The 20481-nt window shown below is 41.2% G+C and overlaps 1 protein-coding gene across 4 annotated transcripts in view; it reads left to right on the top strand.

Annotated features, from left to right (window-relative positions):
• The window catches only part of ADCY5 (adenylate cyclase 5), a 250104-nt gene that overhangs the window by 215682 nt on the left and 13941 nt on the right, over positions 1 to 20481 (top strand). For all 4 annotated transcript variants that reach the window (XM_074301403.1, XM_074301406.1, XM_074301405.1 and 1 more), the window contains exons 13-17: positions 8875 to 8991; positions 10056 to 10220; positions 13010 to 13185; positions 14590 to 14622; positions 17305 to 17437. In XM_074301403.1, coding sequence (XP_074157504.1) covers positions 8875 to 8991; positions 10056 to 10220; positions 13010 to 13185; positions 14590 to 14622; positions 17305 to 17437 — 624 coding nt within the window. The remainder of the gene's footprint in view (positions 1 to 8874; positions 8992 to 10055; positions 10221 to 13009; positions 13186 to 14589; positions 14623 to 17304; positions 17438 to 20481) is intronic.

Below are 20481 nucleotides of genomic sequence, written 5' to 3'. Positions count from 1 at the left end.
CTTGAAGGCTTTCCTCCAATAAAGCATCTTCCATGCATAAGTTAAGATCACAAAAAATTCCATGATAGACTGCAACTGTGGAGTTTAATTTTGTTCATTGATCTGCTGAGAAGTACTATCAAGCAAGGTTTCAGACAGGGAGACAAACAGATGCTCACTCAAGGTGTTTCACCAGTGTCATGGAGAAAAGCCTGTGCATAGACCAAGCAAAATGAAGACTTCCTTCTCAGTGGGAAAGTTCTGCAGGTGCTCTTGTATGCAGGGCGCATTGTGTTGATTGCATACAGCCTGGGAAGCATGGGGTCGGGGTAGGGAGAAGAGTTCTTATTGAGATCCATGACTACTTAAAAGTGATTGCTTATCCCTTCTTGCCAGAACCATGGAATTAATCTGCCAATATTTGGGCAGCTAGGTGGCACAGGCCTGAATTTTGGAAGATTCCTTCTGAATGCAAATCTGGCCTCAGACACTAGTTGTGTGACCCAGGGCAAGTCACTTAAATCCTATTTGCCTCAGTTTCCTCATCTGTAAAATGAGCTGAAGAAGGAAATGGAAAACCACTACAAGATCTTTGCCAAGAAAAACTCCCAAAAGGGGATCATGGAGAGTCAGGCAACTGAAAAATGACTAAATAACAACAAATGTTTGGAAGGTGCAGAATTGGCAGGAGGATCAAATTTGTTAAACTGCACAATTCTTTCCATAGTCTCAAACTGCTTACAACTATAAAATACCATCCATCTGCTTACCATCCCTCCTTTCCTGGTGATATTATGTGGTTGTGATTTGTAGGACACCAGGATCTCAGAAGAATCTGAATCATAGTTAACTCAAAAGGACAATGGAAAGATGTATGGTAGGTGTGAGCAGGCTGAAGCATGTTTTCAATGAGTAAGTGTATGAAAAGTGATGAAAGAGTGATCATCAAAGACACAGAAAGCTAGAAAAGGAAGTGACTAAGTTATTTATAAGAACAAGAAATAGCAAGTGGACAGTTTTAGAGCACAGCGTCCTTGCCCTCTGACTTTGTACTAAGCCAAGAAGTACAACCAAAATTAAGTAGCTTCCATGTTCATGTTATTTAATTCATCAGTTTTTCAATGGATACTTTTTTAAAAAAAAAATTAATATTTTTTCTGATTTAAGACAGTCATTGCAGCTTCAGAGGCCATATGCCCATGGAATGCCAAAAATAATTATTCATACTGGAGGAAAGGTTTCAGAACATTTTGACTTCATATTCTTGGTACCAAGAGAAGTTATGAATGGGTTGAAATCAACACTATTAGAACTATCCATACCACTGAGAATACATATCCATTGAAATCCTCAGTTTCTAGCACACAGTATGTATATTGTAAATACCTCTTAAATTAAATTGCATCCCCAATGGTAGATTGCTAGAAAGACAGGATGAGAAGTCACGGATGCAGGAAGAAGGATCATATGATTGTTGAATTTTTGTTTATAGGTAACACAAGTCCACTGACATATACTTGAAAATCACAATTAAGCCACTACATGGCCTTCTTTCCTCAAAACTAAAGTCTTAACTGATTTATGCTTATTATTGTAAAAATGCAAGATGATGAAAATGGTCTTTAAAAAAGTTGAACTCTGAGTTTGAATGTCTGAGGAAGGTTTTATTTCTGTTTCCTTTTTTCCCATTAATAGTATTTTATTTTCCAAATACATGTAAGATAATTTTCAACATTCATTTCTGTAAGATTTTGTGTTGCAAATTTTTCTCCCTCCCTCTTTTACTGCTCCTCCTCCCAAGACACCAAGCAATATAGGCTAAACATGTATAATCCTTTTAAACATTTTTATATTTCTCATGTTATACAAGAAAAAATCAAAACAAAAGGCAAAAACATAAAAAAGAAAAAAAAACAAATAAACAAAAAATGTGAAAATATTATGCTTCAATCCACATTCGGTTTCCACAATTCTTTCTCTGGATGTGGATGGCAATTTTCATCCCAAGTCTTTTGGAATTGCCTTGAATCACCTTATTGCTGAGAAGAGCCAAGTCCCTCATGATTGATCAACATATGATCTTGCTATTACTGTTTACTGTGTTCTCTCAGTTCTTCTCACTTCACTTATATACTCTTCTGTTTCAAAATAATCCATTAGTCCTTGAGACATTTAAAAAAAATAGAAGAGAATGACAGTTCATAGAAAAATAGACAAGCAGGTCAGGTTTGAAAATAATATGCTGAATTTACTGTATCCTTTAAAAGAAAAGTAAGCTATGTGCGATAGAGATTTACAGGTTTCATATGTAATCCTCTTTTCCTATTCTATTTTGTTTGTAGAAATATTCATTTATTTTTGTTACTGGTTAAGCTAATGATCAGATGAGATAATATTTGTAAAATGCTTAGCACAATGCTAAACACCTAGTAAGTGCTTAAAAATGCTTTATACTCTTCCCTTAAGTTCATAATTTTTATTTTAAAAAATGAAAAGAAAGAAAGAAAAAACTCTAACCAAATTGATTTTATTTGATTCTGGTTGTTCTTCACCATCCCACCTTGCTGTTGTCCTTGTGAGACAGGCTGTGAGAATCTGCATGATAGGACAGTAAGTAGCCCAGTGACTGCAGAGTGAAGTGGAAGAAGGCTGGGACTTACTGGGGAATAGCAGAGAGTACAGGAACAGTGGTGTATCTCCATTCTCTAGGAGGCTGAGGAAAAAGGGATGTGAGAAAATTACTATTTGGGATGGGGAATATTAGGGAGGGTAAGTGGAAAAAGAGAGGAAGGAAAGGAGCATTTGTTAAGCACCAACCATGTGGTAGACATCATGCTAAATGCTTTACAAATAATATCTCACTCGATCCACAGCCTTGGAAGATTCTTGGAAAGTATGGTCCCCATTTTAAAGATGAGCAAAGAAGTTAAATGACTTGCCAATGGCCATAGGGCTAGTAATTGTCTGAGATTGAATTTTAACTTCAGACTCAGTGCTTTATTCACTGGACCACCAGTCAGGTAGACTAGTGTGCAGCATAGATTTGGCCTTTGAAATTTCTAGAAATAAGTCATCCTTGGCCCCTCCTCTTAACAGGAGCAGAGAGGGTGGGTCAAAGAAGCCTAAATACTCCCCTTCCACTTTAAGCATCCTGAACGTTTCTATACATGCCGACCTTCAAGACAACCCTTATATTTTTCCATAATACATTTCTGGAAACTCCATCTTCAAGCAGATCCTAGTCTTAAAGCAGAATGAATTTAAAAAAAAAAAAAAAGAATGTTCTTATTTAACATGTATTGAACTACCTGCCATCTAGGGGAGGGGATGGGGGGAAGGAGGGGAAAAGTTGGAACAGAAGGTTTTGCAAGGGTCAATGTTGAAAAATTATCCATGCATATGTTTTGTAAATAAAAAGCTATAATAATAAATAAATTAATTTTTTAAAAAAAGAAAGAAAGAATGTTCTAACTAGGAGTTGAGTTTCTAATCAGGGTCTCAATATCAAATAAACCACAGCACTTACCAACCACTTGCTAGAGAAAGAAAGGCACATCATCTATAAACTTCTCCTATTTAAGATTAAAAAATATTGTCAGGCCTATAAAATATGAATAAATATGCCATAAGATGAATTACATGAAGGACTCTCAATAGGTTATTAAGGGTACATTCAAACAGAATAAACAAATACAGTTTATAAATCTGACATAAACTTAATATGGCAGCTATGATAGACATTAATTAAACATGTAGATAATAACTTTGCCTTCATTTCGAACAGAGGTTCTTAAAATTCCATGAACCTCTTTTATGTTGATAAATTTATTTCAGCATAATTGGTTTTCCTTGCAATCCAAAGTATTTTATGCATTTAAAATATTATTCTGTGAAAGAGGTTTATGTACTGTGCTAGATTATCACAGGGGACCATGGCACAAAAAAAGTTAAGAACTCCTTATTTAGAGGGACCCTTTGGGGATAATTTGGATGTTTTAGATTGTTTTAGACATCCATACAAAGAAGCAAATCTTACCTATGATGCTTAGTATGTGTAAGACTTTGGGCCAATTATTCTGACTCTCCAAGCCACCATTTTTTGCTAAAGTAATGGGTCCCTGTGTTCCTTTGCATCTTCCTTTTCAATTAGTGAAGTTCCTTCTGACAAACAGACACATTCCAATATGGTGTTGTTGAAAAAGCACTGAGTTTGGGCTGAGTTGTTTTCCTTAATATTTTATTCCCCTCCCTTCATTAATATATAAAAATAATTTTAAAGATTCATTTAAAAATTTTGAATTCTAAATTCTCTCTTCCTTCCTCCATCGTGAGATGGCAATAGTTTTCTTTAGGCTATGTATGTGCAGTTATGCAAAACATATTTCCAAGTGAGTCATGGAGTCATATTGTGAAAAAACAGATCAAAACAAACAAACAATGAAAATTAAGAAATTTTAAAAAAACATACATTTTGATCTTTTTCTGGAGGTGGATAGCATTTTTCATTATAAATCCTTTGGAGCACTGTATTGCTGAAAATAGCTAAATCAGTCACAATTGGTTTTCATGCAGTACCACTGTTTCTATGCACACTGTTCTCCTGGTTCTGTTCATTTCATTTTGCATCAGTTCATGTAAGTCTTTCCAGGTTTTTCTGAGCATCCTACTCATCATTTCTTATAATACAATAGTATTCCATCATAAGCATATACCTCAACTGGGTCAGCCATTCCTCAGCTGATGAACATTTCAATTTCCAATTTTTTGTCATCACATAAATTGCTGCTCTAAATATTTTTCCATTTTGTTTTTATATATTTGGGATATAGACTTAATAGTGAAATAAAAGATACACATGATTTTATTGTCTTTGGGGCATTTCCCCAAATTTCTAACTTGTTCTCTAGAATAGTTGGATCAGTTTACAACTCCACCAACAATACCTTAATGTTCCTATTTTTCCACATCACCTCTAACATTTGTCATTTTCCTTTTCTGTTATATTAGCCAATCTGATAGGTATAGGGTGGTACCTCAGAGTTGTTTTAATTTACATTTCTCTAATCAGTAGTATATTAGAGCATTGTTTCAAAATGACTATAGATAGCTTTGGTTACTTTCTCTGAAAATTGCCTATTTATGTCCTTTGACCATATCTCAATTGGGGAATAGCTCTTATTTTTATTAATTTGCCTCATATGTACTTGAGAAATGAAGCCTTTATCAAAGATATTGGTGTAAAATTTTTTCACAAGTATGCTTACTAACTATATTTTCCTCCTTCCTATTTTCCCCATTTATCCCACTCTCTCTCCTTTCATCTTATCCACCCTCATATGTATTTTGCTTTTCACTACAGCCTTTCCCAATATCCCCTTCTTTCTCTCAGCTTCCCCTTACCCCACCAATCTTCTCTTATCCTCTCCCACCTATTTTCCTATAGAATAAAACAGATTTCTATACCCATCCAAATATGTATGGTATTATTTCCTCTTTGAGCCAGTTCCAGTGAGTATACGGTTCAAGCATTTCTGTTCACCTTCCCATTTTTCTCTCTTCTACTATAAAAACTCTTTTGTGCTTTTTAAATATAATTTACCTTCTTCTACCTGTACTTTCTCCCTTCTCGTAGTGCATTCTTCTTTCTCACCCCTTAATTTTATTTTTTTAGATATCATCCCATCATAGTCAACTCACACCCAAGACCTCTATCTATGTATACTCCTAACTGCCTTAATAATGAGAAAGTTCTTAGGAGTTAGGAGTCCCATGTAGGAATTTAAATACTTTAATCTTATTGAATTTTTTTTAGTTATTTTTCCTGATTATCTTTTTATGCTTCCATTGAGTCTTGCATGTGAAATTCAAATTTTCTATTCAATTGTGGACTTTTCATCAGGAATGCTTGCCAGTCCTCTGTTTCACTGAATGTTAATTTTCCTCCATGAAAGATTATATGCTCAGTTTTGTAGGTAATTCTTAGTTGTAATCCTAGTTCCTCCAACTTTCAGAATATCAAACTTCCAAACCTTCTAATTCTTTAATGTAGAAGCTGCTAAATCTAGTGTTATCTTGAATGTGGCTCTAGATAATGGACAGAAATATGTTCTTCTTAATTTGAGACCTCTGGAATTTGGCTAACACTTCAAGGAATTTTCATTTTGGGATCTCTTTCAGGAGATGATCAGTGGGTTCTTCCCATTTCTATTTTACCTTCTGGTTCTAGAATATCAGGAGTTTTCTTTGATGATTTTCTTGAACAATGACTAGATCTTTTTTGTTCATGGCTTTCAAGTAGTTCAGTAAATCCTTAAATTAACTCTCCTTCATGTATTTTCCAGATCAGTTGTGCTTTTTAGTGAGATATTTCACATTTCTTTCATTTTTTATTCTTTTGACTTTGATTTTTTAAATGTTTTATGGAGCTATTAGTTTCTATTTGACAAATTTTAATTTTTAAAGAATTATTTTCTTCATGAGGTGCTATATCTTCTCCATTTAGATAATTCTGCTTTTTAAGGTGTTCTTTTCATTTTTGTATCTCTTTTTCCATTGGGCCTGTTTAGGGTTTTAAGGTGTTATTTTCTTTGGTAATTTTATGTGCCTCTTTACCAAGCCATTGACTCCCTTTTCATAATTTGCTTGCATCACTGCCATTCCTGTGGGGAAGGGGGTAGAGGTAGAGGAGGAACAATTTTTTCTCTCTCATTTTTAAAAACAATCTCTTGATTTTGGGTCTCTTGACTTTTTTTTACCTGAGACCAATGCACATTTTCCTTGAGGCTATAAATGTAGAAATTTTATTGTCTTCTTCCTAGACTGTGTCTTGATCTTCCCTGTTCCCATAGCAACTTTTTATGGTTAGGATCTTTTTTTGTTTGCTCATTTTTCTAACTTGTTTCTTGATGTTTAGTTTTATGTTAAAGTTGGGCTCTGCTCCTGGGGTGAAGGGGCAATGTCTCAAGCTTTAGTTTTTTGTGCAATTTTCAGCACTTGTTGTTATGTAGAGAAGGTTTCGATTCTTCCAAGGTGGCCTGATGTGATTACTACTCGTGGCTTGTGCTCTTGTCTATGAGTGATCGCATTCACTCTGTTCCAACCTGAAAGTGTGACCAGGATCTCTGTTTCCCCATGGCCACAGGCTCTGGTCTGCCACTGCTCCTTTCCCGGACTGCCACCCAGAATTGTGTCCCAGATCTGAGTATGAGCACTGTAACAGAGCCTTGTCTCTTATACCTGTCATCTCCTGCTGACCACTTCTCCAACCCTTCCCTGTCTGCAGGCTGAAAACTGCAGAAGCCGCCGCTGCTGCTGCGGATTTAGTCACTCCTGAGATCTGCTCCCGGTGTGCAGGTGTAGCCTGGGCTGGACTGTGCTCCACTCTCACGCCTGCCAACCTTCCCAGTCGTCTTTGGCTGGAAAATCATTTCTTCTCACCTTTTTATGGGTCCTGCTTCTCCAGAATTTGTTTAAAGTTGTTTGGAGGGGAACTGGGGAGAATTTAGGCAATTCCCTGCCTTTCCTTAGCCATCCTGGCTCGTTGGATCCCATTTTGAATCTCTGCTCTAATATTGCTAGCTGTATGAAGTTGACAATGTATTACTGCCTATTTGGGCTTTAGTTTCCTCATCAAACTGACAATATTTATTAAGGATCAGTTTCGAGAAACAAAGTGGCTCAGTAGATAGAGACTGACCTCAGGAAACTGGGTATAAATATTTGTTTTGGGGTCTTTTTTCAGTCATATCCAACTCTCTGTGATCCCATTTGGGATTTTCTTGGCAAAGATATTGGAGTGGTTTGTCATTTCCAGATCATTTTACAGATGAGGAAACGGAGGCAAGCAGGGTTAAGTGACTTGCTCAGGGTCACACAGCTAGGAAGTGTCTGAGGCGAGATTAGAACCCGGCTTCCTGCCCCCAGGCCAGGCACTCTATGGGCTGCACCACTTAGCTGGTTGGTGTAAATATCCATACATTATATGGAGGGCCCCCAAAGGGCTGCTCAGTGTATATGCAAGTGGCATAAACACAAATTTGCTCTAAAATTAATTTGTAATAATGAAGCATTATTGAAATAGATCTAGGTTCAAGTCCCTGCACATACTGGTCATTCTAAGCCTAAATTGCAGACAGGGTAAGCATTCCCTCCAATGAAATCACAGGTCTAGTCCCTCTCCCTATCTGTGCAAATCCCCGCAAAATGAACAGCTTGGACTAGTTGATCTCCGAGGCTCCTTTCAGCTCTACATCCCATGTTCTTCGGTGACCTTCAAGCAAGGTTCCCAACCGGAATCAAAAATAGTTATCTTTTGCCGTTAGGCGGCATGCCTCAGTAAGCCTTCAACCGACTCTGCAAAAGCATCTGGAAGTGCTATTTTTATTAAGCTGAGTAAGCAGCATAAATTGGTGGAGTGCGGGGCTGTAAAGGAAGAGGAGGTGAAGGCCTGGGGCCTGCTCATTCCAATCGTCACTCTCACCAGAGTCGGAGCCTTCTGGCCAGAGGCTGTCCAGCTAGTTAGTGGCGGAGCTGAGAAGCGGCGGGCAGCAGCAGGGAGAAGTAGGGACTGGGTGCAGACATCTCCCAACCCAGAGAGCCACGCAGATCAAGAACCAAGAGACCTGGCTGGAAGTGGAAAGCACTGCAGTCATAGGCTCTCTCTTAGGCTGATTCTGAAGGAGGAGGAGTTGGAATTCTTGGGAAGATGACCCAAACTGGCGAGACCCAAAATCCAAGGCAAGATTTTCCCCTCCCTCCGTATAAGTTGAGAGGGGAATGATCTGCTGAGAAATTACGGTGTTGTGTGGCTGTAGCAGTCTGAATCTTATTGTTTCTCTCTCTATCCATTTCCTTTTCTCTTTACCTACATCTTTATTCCCCCCATATCCTTGGCAGCTTTTTCCAGCACCTCTGCAGACTCTCTCCAGGAAGATCGTCCAGTCCCGGACCAACAGCACTGCAGTTGGAGTCTTTACCATCATCTTAGTTTTCCTGTCAGCATTTGTCAACATGGTATGTGGCCCCAATATCCATCTCACTACCCCAGTGGCCTAATTCTGATAGAGTTCTGCAAGCAGAGGGAATAGAAAGGTTCCTCCACAGCCCATAAATCTTCCTCCACAGGAAGGTCTTGCTTGTGTCTAACCACAGAGACTTAACGGATGCAGCTTTAAGGCTGGGATAGGAATGGACTCTTAAAATTATCCAACATTAAATCTTTTATTTCTAGCCACTTAGTGCCCTACTCCCAAGACTGGAAGTTAATTTAAAAAAAAACTTAAACCACTATTTTATTGATCTGAATATAAGCCCTTTTTTCCCTTCTCAAATCTTCATATTAGGATAATTAAAATGACCAAAATAAAGAAATCACTGATGATAAAAGTTAATAAGACTTTTTTCAATGGGATAAAAGGTTCAAAAATAACTTTTACAGTAACATTTTTAGAAATATAGAAACTTGTACAATTATTTTTCAGCTTAAACCTACATTTTTCCTTTGAAAGAGGTCTCTTTAAAGGATCTGTTCTGTATTTATGAGTAGCATATGTTCAAATCAATATTTTCAGTTGAACTATGGAAGACTTGGGAAATATTATAACACATCTTAAATGGCTCAACACCAATTTCTTTCTCTCACACTCACATTTCTCTCCTCCCCCCATCCCAGGAGAATGTAAGCTCCGTGAGAGTAGAAATTGTTTCATTCCTTATATTCCCAGCACCTAGCACAGTGCCTGTGCTTAGGAGGTACTTAATAGAGGCTTGTTGGATTGATTTCACGTGGCTGTGACCTCCTGCTCAGGATAATTCTTATACTCATCCCTGTCTGCTACAACTTGATGTATACATTCATTTTCATTTCATACACATTCATGTATACATTCAGATGAATAGTTCCTTTCTCTCAACCATCCCTAATGTGGAGCCAGGAGAGTGGAAGTAGGGGAAAATTCAAAGATGAGAGCATCCAATAAAGTTGTTGAGCCATTGCAACTTAAGAGAGTAAGTGCTTAGCTGTAGAGCCTCAGCTTTAGGGAGCTCTCTTTCATCTTTCTTCCCTTCTCTCTGCCCAGTTCATGTGCAACCCTGTGGATCTGTTCAGCTGCTTGGCAGAGGAGCACAACATCACCGTGAACCAAGTCAATGCCTGCCACGTGGGTGAATCAGCTTTCAACTACAGCCTAGGCATTGAGCAGGGCTTCTGTGGCAACTCCCGGCCCAACTGCAACTTTCCAGAGGTACCCTGGGGAATTTGTGGGGAAATCGTGGAGGAAGGGGAACAGCAGTCAAAAGTCAGGGGAGAGCTAGAGACAGGGTATCAGGGATAAGAGTGGAGGGCTGAGGGTCTCCATGGGAGACAGAGGAGACAGATTGCCTAACTTCCCTATCTTGTCTTCATCTGTACTTTCTGGAAAATGTAGTGAAACAAGAAGAGAAACATCAGGTTTTATAGTTTTTACAACAATAGGAGCCTGCATTTACAATATAGAAAAAAAGCACTATGACATTAGTGGCTAGAGAACCTTTTAGGGAATCAAAGACCTGAGTTCAAATCTCATCTCTGACACATACTGGCTGTGTGATTTTGGGTAAGTCATTTAACTTCTTAGTAACCAAGGCAACTAAGTTTCAGAGTGGGTACCCATCAGCATCAGTGGTAGGGGTATCACTGGGAGTACCAACGAAATCATAGGTCTGAAAAAAATATTGTTTTTTCAGAAGATCTTCCTCAAAACATCACCACAAAGAAGGTTAGGGGCTCAAGGTCTGTTATCTTATTATAAATGAGGAAAATGAGGCTGAGAGTCAAAGCCCTTGCCCAAAGTTCCATAGCTGATGCCTCAGAACCAAGATGAGCTAGGTCTTCCTAGTCCAGGCCACATCGCTGTATTTAGATTGGCATTTGGATCTCAAAGGAAGAAAGGTGGCAGAGGAGCCGGAAGTATTAGATTCCTGCACTGACCAAGGGCACTGAAGGGCTAGAAAATAAAAGGAGATTCAGGCAGAGTTGATGTGGTTATTCATTTTAGAAGGATAACATGGGGTCCTCCAATAAAAGGCCTCCGAGAGCTTGAATGGTCACTGTGTCCTCCATCCAGATACAACTTTAGGAGACAAATGGTAACCCTTCCCATGCCTCAGGCAGCTAAGATTCTATTTTGGCAGAGAAATTGCCAGTCTTTGTTTCTTCCCCAGAATTCCCAGTGCCAATGAAATCAAAGAGCTGGGGTTTTTTTGTTTGTTTATTTGTTTTAAACAAAACCTAGAAAAAAGCTAGATGTTTTTAGAGTCACAGAGCATATGAATATTGAAGCTGAGACTAGAATCCAGGACTTTTGGTGCCCAAATTGTGTTCTATTCTGAGATGCTTTTTCTCCTGCATCTTTGGGACCAAGTTTCTTTCCTTCAGTCTCACTTACCCTCAAAGGTTTCTGGACAAGATAGAAGGCAGGCTTTCTGCTTGATTCTTCTCCACTCCTACCCCCTTCCCTACTATTTCCAAACTCTCTCCTAACCCTACTCTCTTTCCCCCAGCTGCCTCTACAGGCTGATGTTTATTTGTGTGTTTTTGTTTTTTTTTTTTTCCACATCTGGACTGAGAACCCTGGAGAGAACCGGCTGGTTTCCACTTCCTGACAGGTGTTTGCTGATGACTAGAGACTATTTTTAATTTCTCCTCCCCTTCCTCTCTCCTGCCTCCCCCCCCCCCCCCCGCAATCCCCTAGCCTAGGGAAACTGTCAGCCCGAGGAATGAAGCATTTTTAGGAAACCTGGGATCTGTCAGGACCTGCCTCACTGACTCCTCATAAAGAGGAGATTGATGGTCCCAAGAGCCTGGATTTTCTTACCTCTGACAAGCAGGGCCTGTTTCAACAAATAGCAGGCTGAGACCCAGGTCTCGTTGTGAGGACCCAGTTGAGGGTCCTAGAGGACTGTTCCTTTTACCTCCACCCAAAGTAAAACAAAACAAGAACAAATCTGGCTCTTTTTCCAAACCTCAGCTGTGCATAGAATCTGCTCAGTCAGCTCATCACTTAAGAAACACTGTGAGCCCCACAAGTGAACCCAAAAGCCTCCTCCCCACCCATGTTAGAAGCCAAATGGCTAGCATTTACATAGCACCTTAAGGTTTGCAAAGTACTTTCCACGTGTAAAGTATCATCTGTTCTCAAAACAACCTTGCAAGATACATGCTAATATTATTCCCATTTTATGGATGAGAAAACTGAGTCTGAAATAGATTAAATTACTTGCCCAGGGTTATGTAGCTAATAAGTGTGAGGCAAAATTTGAACTCAAGTCTTCCTCACTCTGGTCCAGATCTATCCACTGCATCGCCTCACTGCAGTAGTACTGATCGCCACAGTTCTCGAAGTCAAATTGAGAGTAGAATGTCCAGGACAACCCTCATGTGTCTCAACTGGATAAATTAGACAGGGGTTGTTGGGCTGCATCCAATAGGGAATTTTTTCTTCCTTTTTCTGTCTCTCGCTTCTGCTCCAGCCTTGGGTGACAGCGAAGGTGGTCTGATCTTCTTATCGCTGAGGCTTTTGGAGGGGGTGGGCAGGAGGAGATCCCGCTCTTCAGCTCCCTCTGAAGTCTGGGGTTCTGGACAACAGATAGGAGTGTTAAATGAGAGGGTAAGGGTAGGGACAGCTCTCCCCTCCTCACCCTGTGACCTACCACACTCACCCTCTTCCTCTCCCCAAGCCCTTCTCTTGCTCTGGGTTTGGCACAGGAAGATGATGACCTAGATGGAGGATCACTAGCCAACTAAGAAGGCCTTAACACTGACTCTGAAATGGCAGGCTTACGTGTCTGTCCCCCCAGCAGTGGCCGCGGCCTCCCTGCTCCCCTGCTGTGCTGCCCCGTGCCCCCACTCCCCTGCCGTGCCATGTTTGGAGTGGCCCAGTTTAGAGAGACGAAGCACACGGAGCCGCAGCCCTAGCAGGGGCAGGGGAGACGTCCGTCTTTGCTGGGCCTCCAGAGCCATCCCTGACATTCTCCCGCTGTCTTCTCTCCCCAGTATTTCACCTACAGCGTCCTGCTCAGCCTGCTTGCCTGCTCCGTGTTCCTGCAGATCAGCTGCATCGGGAAGCTGGCGCTGATGCTCATCATTGAGGTCATCTACGTGCTTATGGTGGAGGTGCCCGGGGTCACCCTCTTTGACAATGCTGACTTGCTGGTCACAGCCAATGTCATGTAAGTGGCGGATCTGGGCACCCCCACACCCTCTGGCCTTGTGCTCTGTGTGGCCCTCCCTCCCCCAGCAGGTCCTGAAGGCTACCTTTCGGTAGAGAGAATTTTAGAACCGTAGACTATTTGGACTAGACAAACCTGGAGGAACACTGACCCTGTGACCACCACTAACCCTACCTAAATTAGATCATATACATGAGGCTTTATTCCAGTTGCCACGTCTTCCTTCCCACCCCTAATGACTATTGGTCGTGTGACAACTATTTAGATTACGGGTCAGCACTGTCCCCTACCAGTCCCCTATTTCCACAGCTTCCCAAACAGATGCACAGTTCTGCTCAAGGCTTCCTGGACTCGTTCTGGAATAAAAACAGACCTCCAGATCCCCAAGGAAGTCCCTAATGGATATGAATGCCCATGTGTCCTTAAAGCAGAGGAAAGAGTTACAAATGAAGATCTTGGACACAAATGTTAAAGGACAAAAGTTCATGGGGACAGTTTTAATACGACTTCAGGCCTTAAGGGACAGAAAGCTCCAGGAGTTGTTCCCTGTCTCTCCTGAGAATACAAGAGGAAAGAATGGCCTTAAGCCACAGTGGGAAGAATTTAAGTCAGATATAAAGGAAGATCTTCACAATAGAGTGAAATAAATGGTGGGACACGGGACTAGAGAAAGTCCTGGGATCTCCTTGCCACGTATCATACTTTGGGATGTGTGCTGTCATTGGAGTACTCCAGATGAGAGAATTGAGCAGGTGATCCTTGATCACACCAAGTCCTCAGGACACTTTTTCCTGAAATCATCAAACAGAACTAGGACCAGGAAGTACCCAAGACCCCCCAGGTCACTAGAGTAACTTTAGAATGAGAGTAATGAGTTTTTATTATCAGAATATTAGCAAGTATTATCAGTAAGGTGCAGAGGAAAAGGGCTGAACTTAGCATCACAGGACCTGAGTTGGAATCTTTGCCATTTACTAGCTGTGTGATCTTGGGACCCAGAGGAAACTCTGGGCCTCAGTTTCCCCAACTGTAAAAAGAGGGAGATAACCTCTAAGATCCCTGGCAGCTCTAGTTCTGTGAGCCCATAAATACATTTGCACAGAACAGCTTCAGAGAGCATCCATGTCGTCGTGATGTTGAGGCTGTGGTTGCCGTGAGCACAGTTGTGGGTCGAGTATCCGTAGAATTTACTTACCTCTGTCTGTCTCTGGTGAGGCTTTGAGAATGTGGGTGGGACACACAGTAGACAAGGATGTGTTCTGGGCTCCCTGGTGTTTCAGTGGCCCTGGGATGAGGGGGACCAAATCCTGGGGATCCAGTATGTAGAAGGAATGCTGGAGAATAAGGTCCAGCCCCAAGAAATGCTGCTGTGCTGACCCAGGCTCTCTCTGCTTCTGATTCCAGTGATTTCTCCAACAACAATGGAACGATGCGGTGGTGAGTTAATGCTTATTATCAATTTACATGGAGAGGGTATCCAGAGTAAGTAGGCGACAACACAACCAGACAGGCAATATCACAGAGAATCCCTAGAAGGGACCTTGGAGATCACACAGAGCAGTGAAAGGCCTATAGATTCTGGAGTCAGAAGATCTGGATCCAAATTCTGCCTCTGATGCTGACTGCCTGTGTAATTAATCTTTGATAAGTTACCTGGACCCGTTTCTCATTTGTAAAAAACCAAACAAACAAACAAACAAACAAACAAAAGAGTAGACAATTCCCTTGAAGATCCCTTCCAGCTCTAGATCTAGGACCATAAAGGCTTTTTTTTTCCTAAGGTCAGATAGCAGGTAACACCCCTACTAGTGCCTCATGTCAGATGCCAGGAAGCTCAGAGGATTAATCATAAGAGAAAGAATACATAGACTGGCATACAGAAAAAAGGGTGAGCCTGGAAGGATGCACCTGGGGTTGATTGGAAAGCAATTTATTCAAGTATCAAGTACTCATCAGGGTATTCTGTTATTTATTTATTTGTTTGTTTGTTTATTTATTTACTATTGTCTTTATATAATATATGGCTATAGTCAAAATCCACAGACAAGCCAGAAACCTCATTTTATTTAGTATAGGATCCTAGCTTCCTCCACACCTCCAGCCAACCTTTATCTAGAACTATTCATAACCTGAATTTGGAAAATTCACCTTCCTGAGTTCAGATCTAGCCTCAGACACTTACTCACTGTGTGACTCTGGCCAAATCATTTAACCCTGTGTGCCTCAGTTTCCTCATCTGTAAAAATGAGCCAGAGAAGAAAATGGCAAACCACGCCAGTATCTCTGCCAAGAAAACCCCAAATGGGATCATGAACAGTTAGAACCACTGAAAACAACCCTGACAACCCTGACGTGTGTCCCTTCTCTTTTCCTTCTAGGAAAAAGGAATGGCAGAGTAACGATAGGGACACAAAAGAGAGGAAGGGAGGAAACAAGATTCAGCTCTTGGATAATTGAAAGTTGGCTGTACCAATACATTGTGTATTGCTCTAGAGCATTCATGACTTTTACTTGGTACCTGAGCACATACATAGAGAAATAAGTGCATTACCTGCCAAGCAGTTGTTGTTTGGAAGCAGTTGGATAAGTGACTTGCCCAGGGTTACACCACTAGTAAGTGTCTGTCTGAGGTCACATTTGAACTCAGGTCCCGCTGACTCCAGGCCAGTACTCTATCCACTGTGGTACCTAGCCACCCCTGCCAAGTAGGTTTTTAGGCTCTCGAGGAATAAGTAGAAGTTTTATAGAGTCAGAAAACCTGCTTTGCTACCACCACGAGCAGGTGACATTCTTTCTGTGGCTTTTGGTTTCCTTCTCTGAAAAGCGAAGGGTTAGAATGGACAGTCTCTAAGTTACCCCCAGCTCTAAAACTTCTATGAAACAATGAAGCAGGGAGATGCACTGAACCAAGGACTTAGAACTGGAAGGGTCTTTAAGGACCAGACCGCTTGTATTATAGGTGAGGAAACAGATTCAGAGAGAGTCAAGTATCCTGCCCAGGATCACTTAGCATTCCTACTCAGAGGAGGCTAGCTTACTCTCTTTGGAGTCAGAGGACTCTCTGCTACTGTGACACCATGGACAAGTCATTTAGATATCCTGGGCTTGTTTGGTCATCAGTAAAGTGAAGGGGCTGGACTAGATGGTTTGGGAAGTTCCTTCCAGCCTTAACTAGATATGAAATCCTACAAAGAAGTTGAACTGAGGAGATTTCCAATGCACAGAGAGAAGAGAGGGAAGGATGGAGAAGAAGAGGAAGGAGGAGAGAAGGAAGGAGAAAAAAAGAGAGAGAGGAGAAAGAAGGAAAGGAAAAGGAGGGGAAGGAGGGGAAAAAAGAGGGGAGAGAAGGATGGAAGGAAAGGAGGGAAGAGAGGGAGGGAGAAAGACAAAGACAGACAGAAAGAGATGGAGAGGGAGAAAGACACAAAAACAGAGAGATGGAGAGAATGAGAGAGAGACAGAGAGAGAGAGACAGAGAGACACAGAGAGAGACAGAGAGAGAGAGACAGAGAGAGAGAGAGAGAGAATGAGAGAGAGAGACAGAGAGAGAGACAGAGAGAGAGAAAGAGAGAGACAGAGAGAGAGAGAGACAGAGAGAGAGAGAGAGAGAGAGAGAGAGAGAGAGAGAGAGAGAGAGAGAGAGAGAGAGAGGGAGAGAGAGAGAGGAAGAAGAAGAAGAAGAAGAAGAAGAAGAAGAAGAAGAAGAAGAAGAAGAAGAAGGAGGAGGAGGAGGAGGAGGAGGAGGAGGAGGAGGAGGAGGAGGAGGAGGAGGAGGAGGAGGAGGAGGAGGAGGAGGAGGAGGAGGAGGAACAACGGAGGGAACAGAGGGAGGGAGAATGAAAGAGAGAGGGAGTCAGAGAGACAGTGACAGAGAAGCAAAGACTAAAGGAAGTAAAGAAGGCAAAAGCAGGAGGAGAGGTGAGGGAGAATGAGAGTGAGAGTACAGAGAGACAAAGATTAGGGTTTGATGAAATTATGTGAAAACTATCATATAGTTTTAGGAGGAGCGCAGAGTGAATTGGCAGAATATATGGGATGGAGGGAACCAAGATCCACTGTATGCTATGTACATATGTATCCAAGGCAACTGACAAGCTCATATTTTCTTTCTCCCTACAGCCCCGAGCATGTGACGAAGGTAGCCCTAAAGATCATGACGCCCATCATTATCTCTGTCTTTGTGCTGGCTTTGTACCTTCATGCCCAGCAGGTGGAGTCCACAGCCCGGCTAGACTTTCTCTGGAAACTGCAGGTAGGTGGGGCTTATGGTCATTTCTGGTGCATTTGGGGAACCAGGAAAAAGCTTATTCAGCCTATTGGTAACTCTAGAGCTGTGTAGTTGGGGCACAGTGCAGACACGGCAGCCCTACATCCTTTGTCCCAAGATAATTATTTGAGGCATGATGTAGATTGATGCCAATCAATCCCTACCTTAATTTACCAGGCTGCCAAATCGGTATAGAAGGCTGTCTCCCTGTTTTTCATGGACTTAAAGGAAGATTACTTATTGAACTCTCAGATTTTGATATAGCCTGACCTATCAATTATCATCACTCTATATAAGACTTTCCTGCATCTACTAAGGAAAGCAGAAGTGAATGGAGAAAATAGAAAGATGTAAGATATAATCTCAACCCTCATGGCACTACAGTCTAGATTCAAAGAGACAAAATGTCTCTATGTAACCATACCATTAGCATTTTAGGTTATGGAAAGGAGTTCAAAGGAAGAAGAGATTTAGGGAAGACTTCATGGAAGAGGAAGGGGCTCATCTGAAGCTTAAAGGATAGGTAGTATTTAGATGGGATGTAAAAGCTGGAGAGAGCACCAAGCTTGGAGTCAGAAAGATGTGTCTTCCTGAGTTCACATCCAGCCTCAGATACTGCCTTGCATGTAACCCCACTTGCCTCAGTTTCCTCATAGGTAAAATAAGATTGAAAAGGAAATGGCAAACCATTCCAGTAACTTTGCCAAGACCCAAATAGGGTCACAGAGGATTAGACACAGCTGAAAAACGAATGAATGATAACATGAAAGTCCAAGAAATATAGTTAAGTCTGGCTGGAGTGAAGTGTTGATGTAGGAGGAGATAACACTAGACTGTGGAAGGCCTTGAATGCCAGGCTGAGGAATCATAGAAGTTCCTAAGCAATGAAATGGCACATTCAGTACTGTGCATAAGGGAGTATTAGTTGGCCAGTGATATGTAAGATGGATCAAAGAGGGAAACATCTGGAAACACCCAGTAGGAGACTGCTATGTAGAGTGCTAGACTTGGAGGAAGACCTAAGTTCAAATCTCATATCTACATTTAATATGTGATCTCGGGCAAGCATTTATCTTTCAGTTTCCTCATATGTAAAAGGAGGGAGTAAAATGCACCTTCTTTTTTCCAGGGTGAATGATTGGGAGTCCTTTACTGTCTCCTTTTAGGTCTTATCCTTATGCCCTTTCCCCCCATTTTGAAGTCTACTCCCACAGCCATCTTCAGGCCGTCCACATGTGTCTTTTTATGTGAAGCCCAGAAGAGGCTCAAGCATTGTAATGGGTGTGTATAGCTGAGACTGGAGCAGCCAACACCCTCTTCTCCTTTTTCCCACTCCATAAGAGGTATGCTCTTCCTAGAGACAGCCCAGGCTGGGTTGCCTTTATACTAAACACTTCTGAAGATGAAGGAAAAAGCAGGAAGGAGAGAGATCTTAAACAGACATCCCTAACTACCACCCCACTCTTGAGGCATATTTATTTCACCTCTTCACAGGACAGTAAGCAAATAGAGGAACTGTCTGTCAGAACTGAGCAAAGCCAGCCCTTCAGATTTTACTAAATGCAGTCTCTGACACCTGTCCCAACTATTCACCCCCCTGCTGTGCTTCCTAACCCTTGTGGCCAGCTTTTGCCCTCTGTCATTTGAGCTACCAGGGTCAACTGTTATTCTTTTCCAGGTATAAAATCTTGGGCTCTTTTGGTAATTGTATTTTATTTTTTCAAATCTATGCAAAGATAGTTTTCAACATTCAGCTTTGCAAAAATTTTGTGTTCCAATTTTTTTCTTCCTCTCTCCTCCCCTCCCCAAGATAGCAAATAATCTAATTTAGGTTAAACAAGTGCAATTCTTCTAAATAGATTTCCATATTCATCATGCTGCTCAAGAAAAATCAGATCAAAAGGGAAAAAGCACAAGAAAGAAAAACAATCATGTCTCAGAGCCATCAAGTCCAGTCCCCTTATTTTATTTTATAAATGAGGAAACCAAGATGCCCAATGAAGTTAAAGAGATTCATCCAAGTTCACAAACAGAATTGTGTCCGAGGAAGAATCTGACGTATTCTCTGACTCCACAATTATCCCCTTTTGCCCCTTCTGCTGTACCACACTGCTCCTGGAATCTTGATGTGCTGCCCTTGCCCTCATTCATGTGCATTCCCTCCCATAACTTAGCCCATCCCAAAAACTTTGAAGAAAAGAACAATATGGGAATGGTCTTAGATGACACAGGCAGGTGCTTAGCACTGCCTTGAATAGTGTGTGAGGAGGCAATCCCTAATTGTGGCAAAAATGAGGTATAAATTTTGACAAGCAAGTGTAAGGGCTAAGCCTGAGCCAATACCAGAGTTTTCAATCCAATGAGTTGAGACGGAAACACAAAACTTGCTGTAGGAACACGTGCCCTGAAGTTTCCAGCTTGGATGGAGGTTGCTTTCATCCTGTGTCCCATTTTGACTCACTGGCATGATCAATAACCTGGAGTTCACTGTGTTCCCCTTTTGACTCAGCCACACCAGCAGTTCAGTTAATGAACTCGGTCATTCCTACTTAACAGCTGCATTACCTTAGCTAAGTTAATTAACCTCTCCAGATTTGTACACTGTACCACTAATGATATTTCTCCTACAATAATATTTTTTTCCTGTCAAGCCAAATGGGACACTTAGAATCATACATCCTTGTTGCCAATGAAGAATTCTGATACTTTATAATTTCTTCAAGAGGAAGGAGGGTTGATTTGATTTACCTATCAGGCCCCACTACACTATGTTTTACTTTTTTAAAAACCACTCAATTAGTCACATTACTGTTTAGAAAATTGAGGATATTTCTGTGGGATTTGTTCTTTTTTTGGCCCTTTACAGCAAAACTGAGAGAGATGGGTAAGTGCTTCTGAAGCAGATTTTGGCCTCCCTAACAATATGAGCTGTCTGAAAGTAGAATGGACTGCCTTGGGAGATAGTAAGTTCTAGATGATCATTTATCAGAATGTTCGAAAAGCAGTTACCGTTCCTGATATGGATTGGA

Source organism: Sminthopsis crassicaudata, chromosome 3 (genome assembly GCF_048593235.1).
Source record: "Sminthopsis crassicaudata isolate SCR6 chromosome 3, ASM4859323v1, whole genome shotgun sequence".
Classification (NCBI taxonomy): domain Eukaryota; kingdom Metazoa; phylum Chordata; class Mammalia; order Dasyuromorphia; family Dasyuridae; genus Sminthopsis; species Sminthopsis crassicaudata.
The sequence above is the reverse complement of the archived record's forward strand: the minus strand, read 5'-3'. Positions and strand labels throughout refer to the sequence as shown.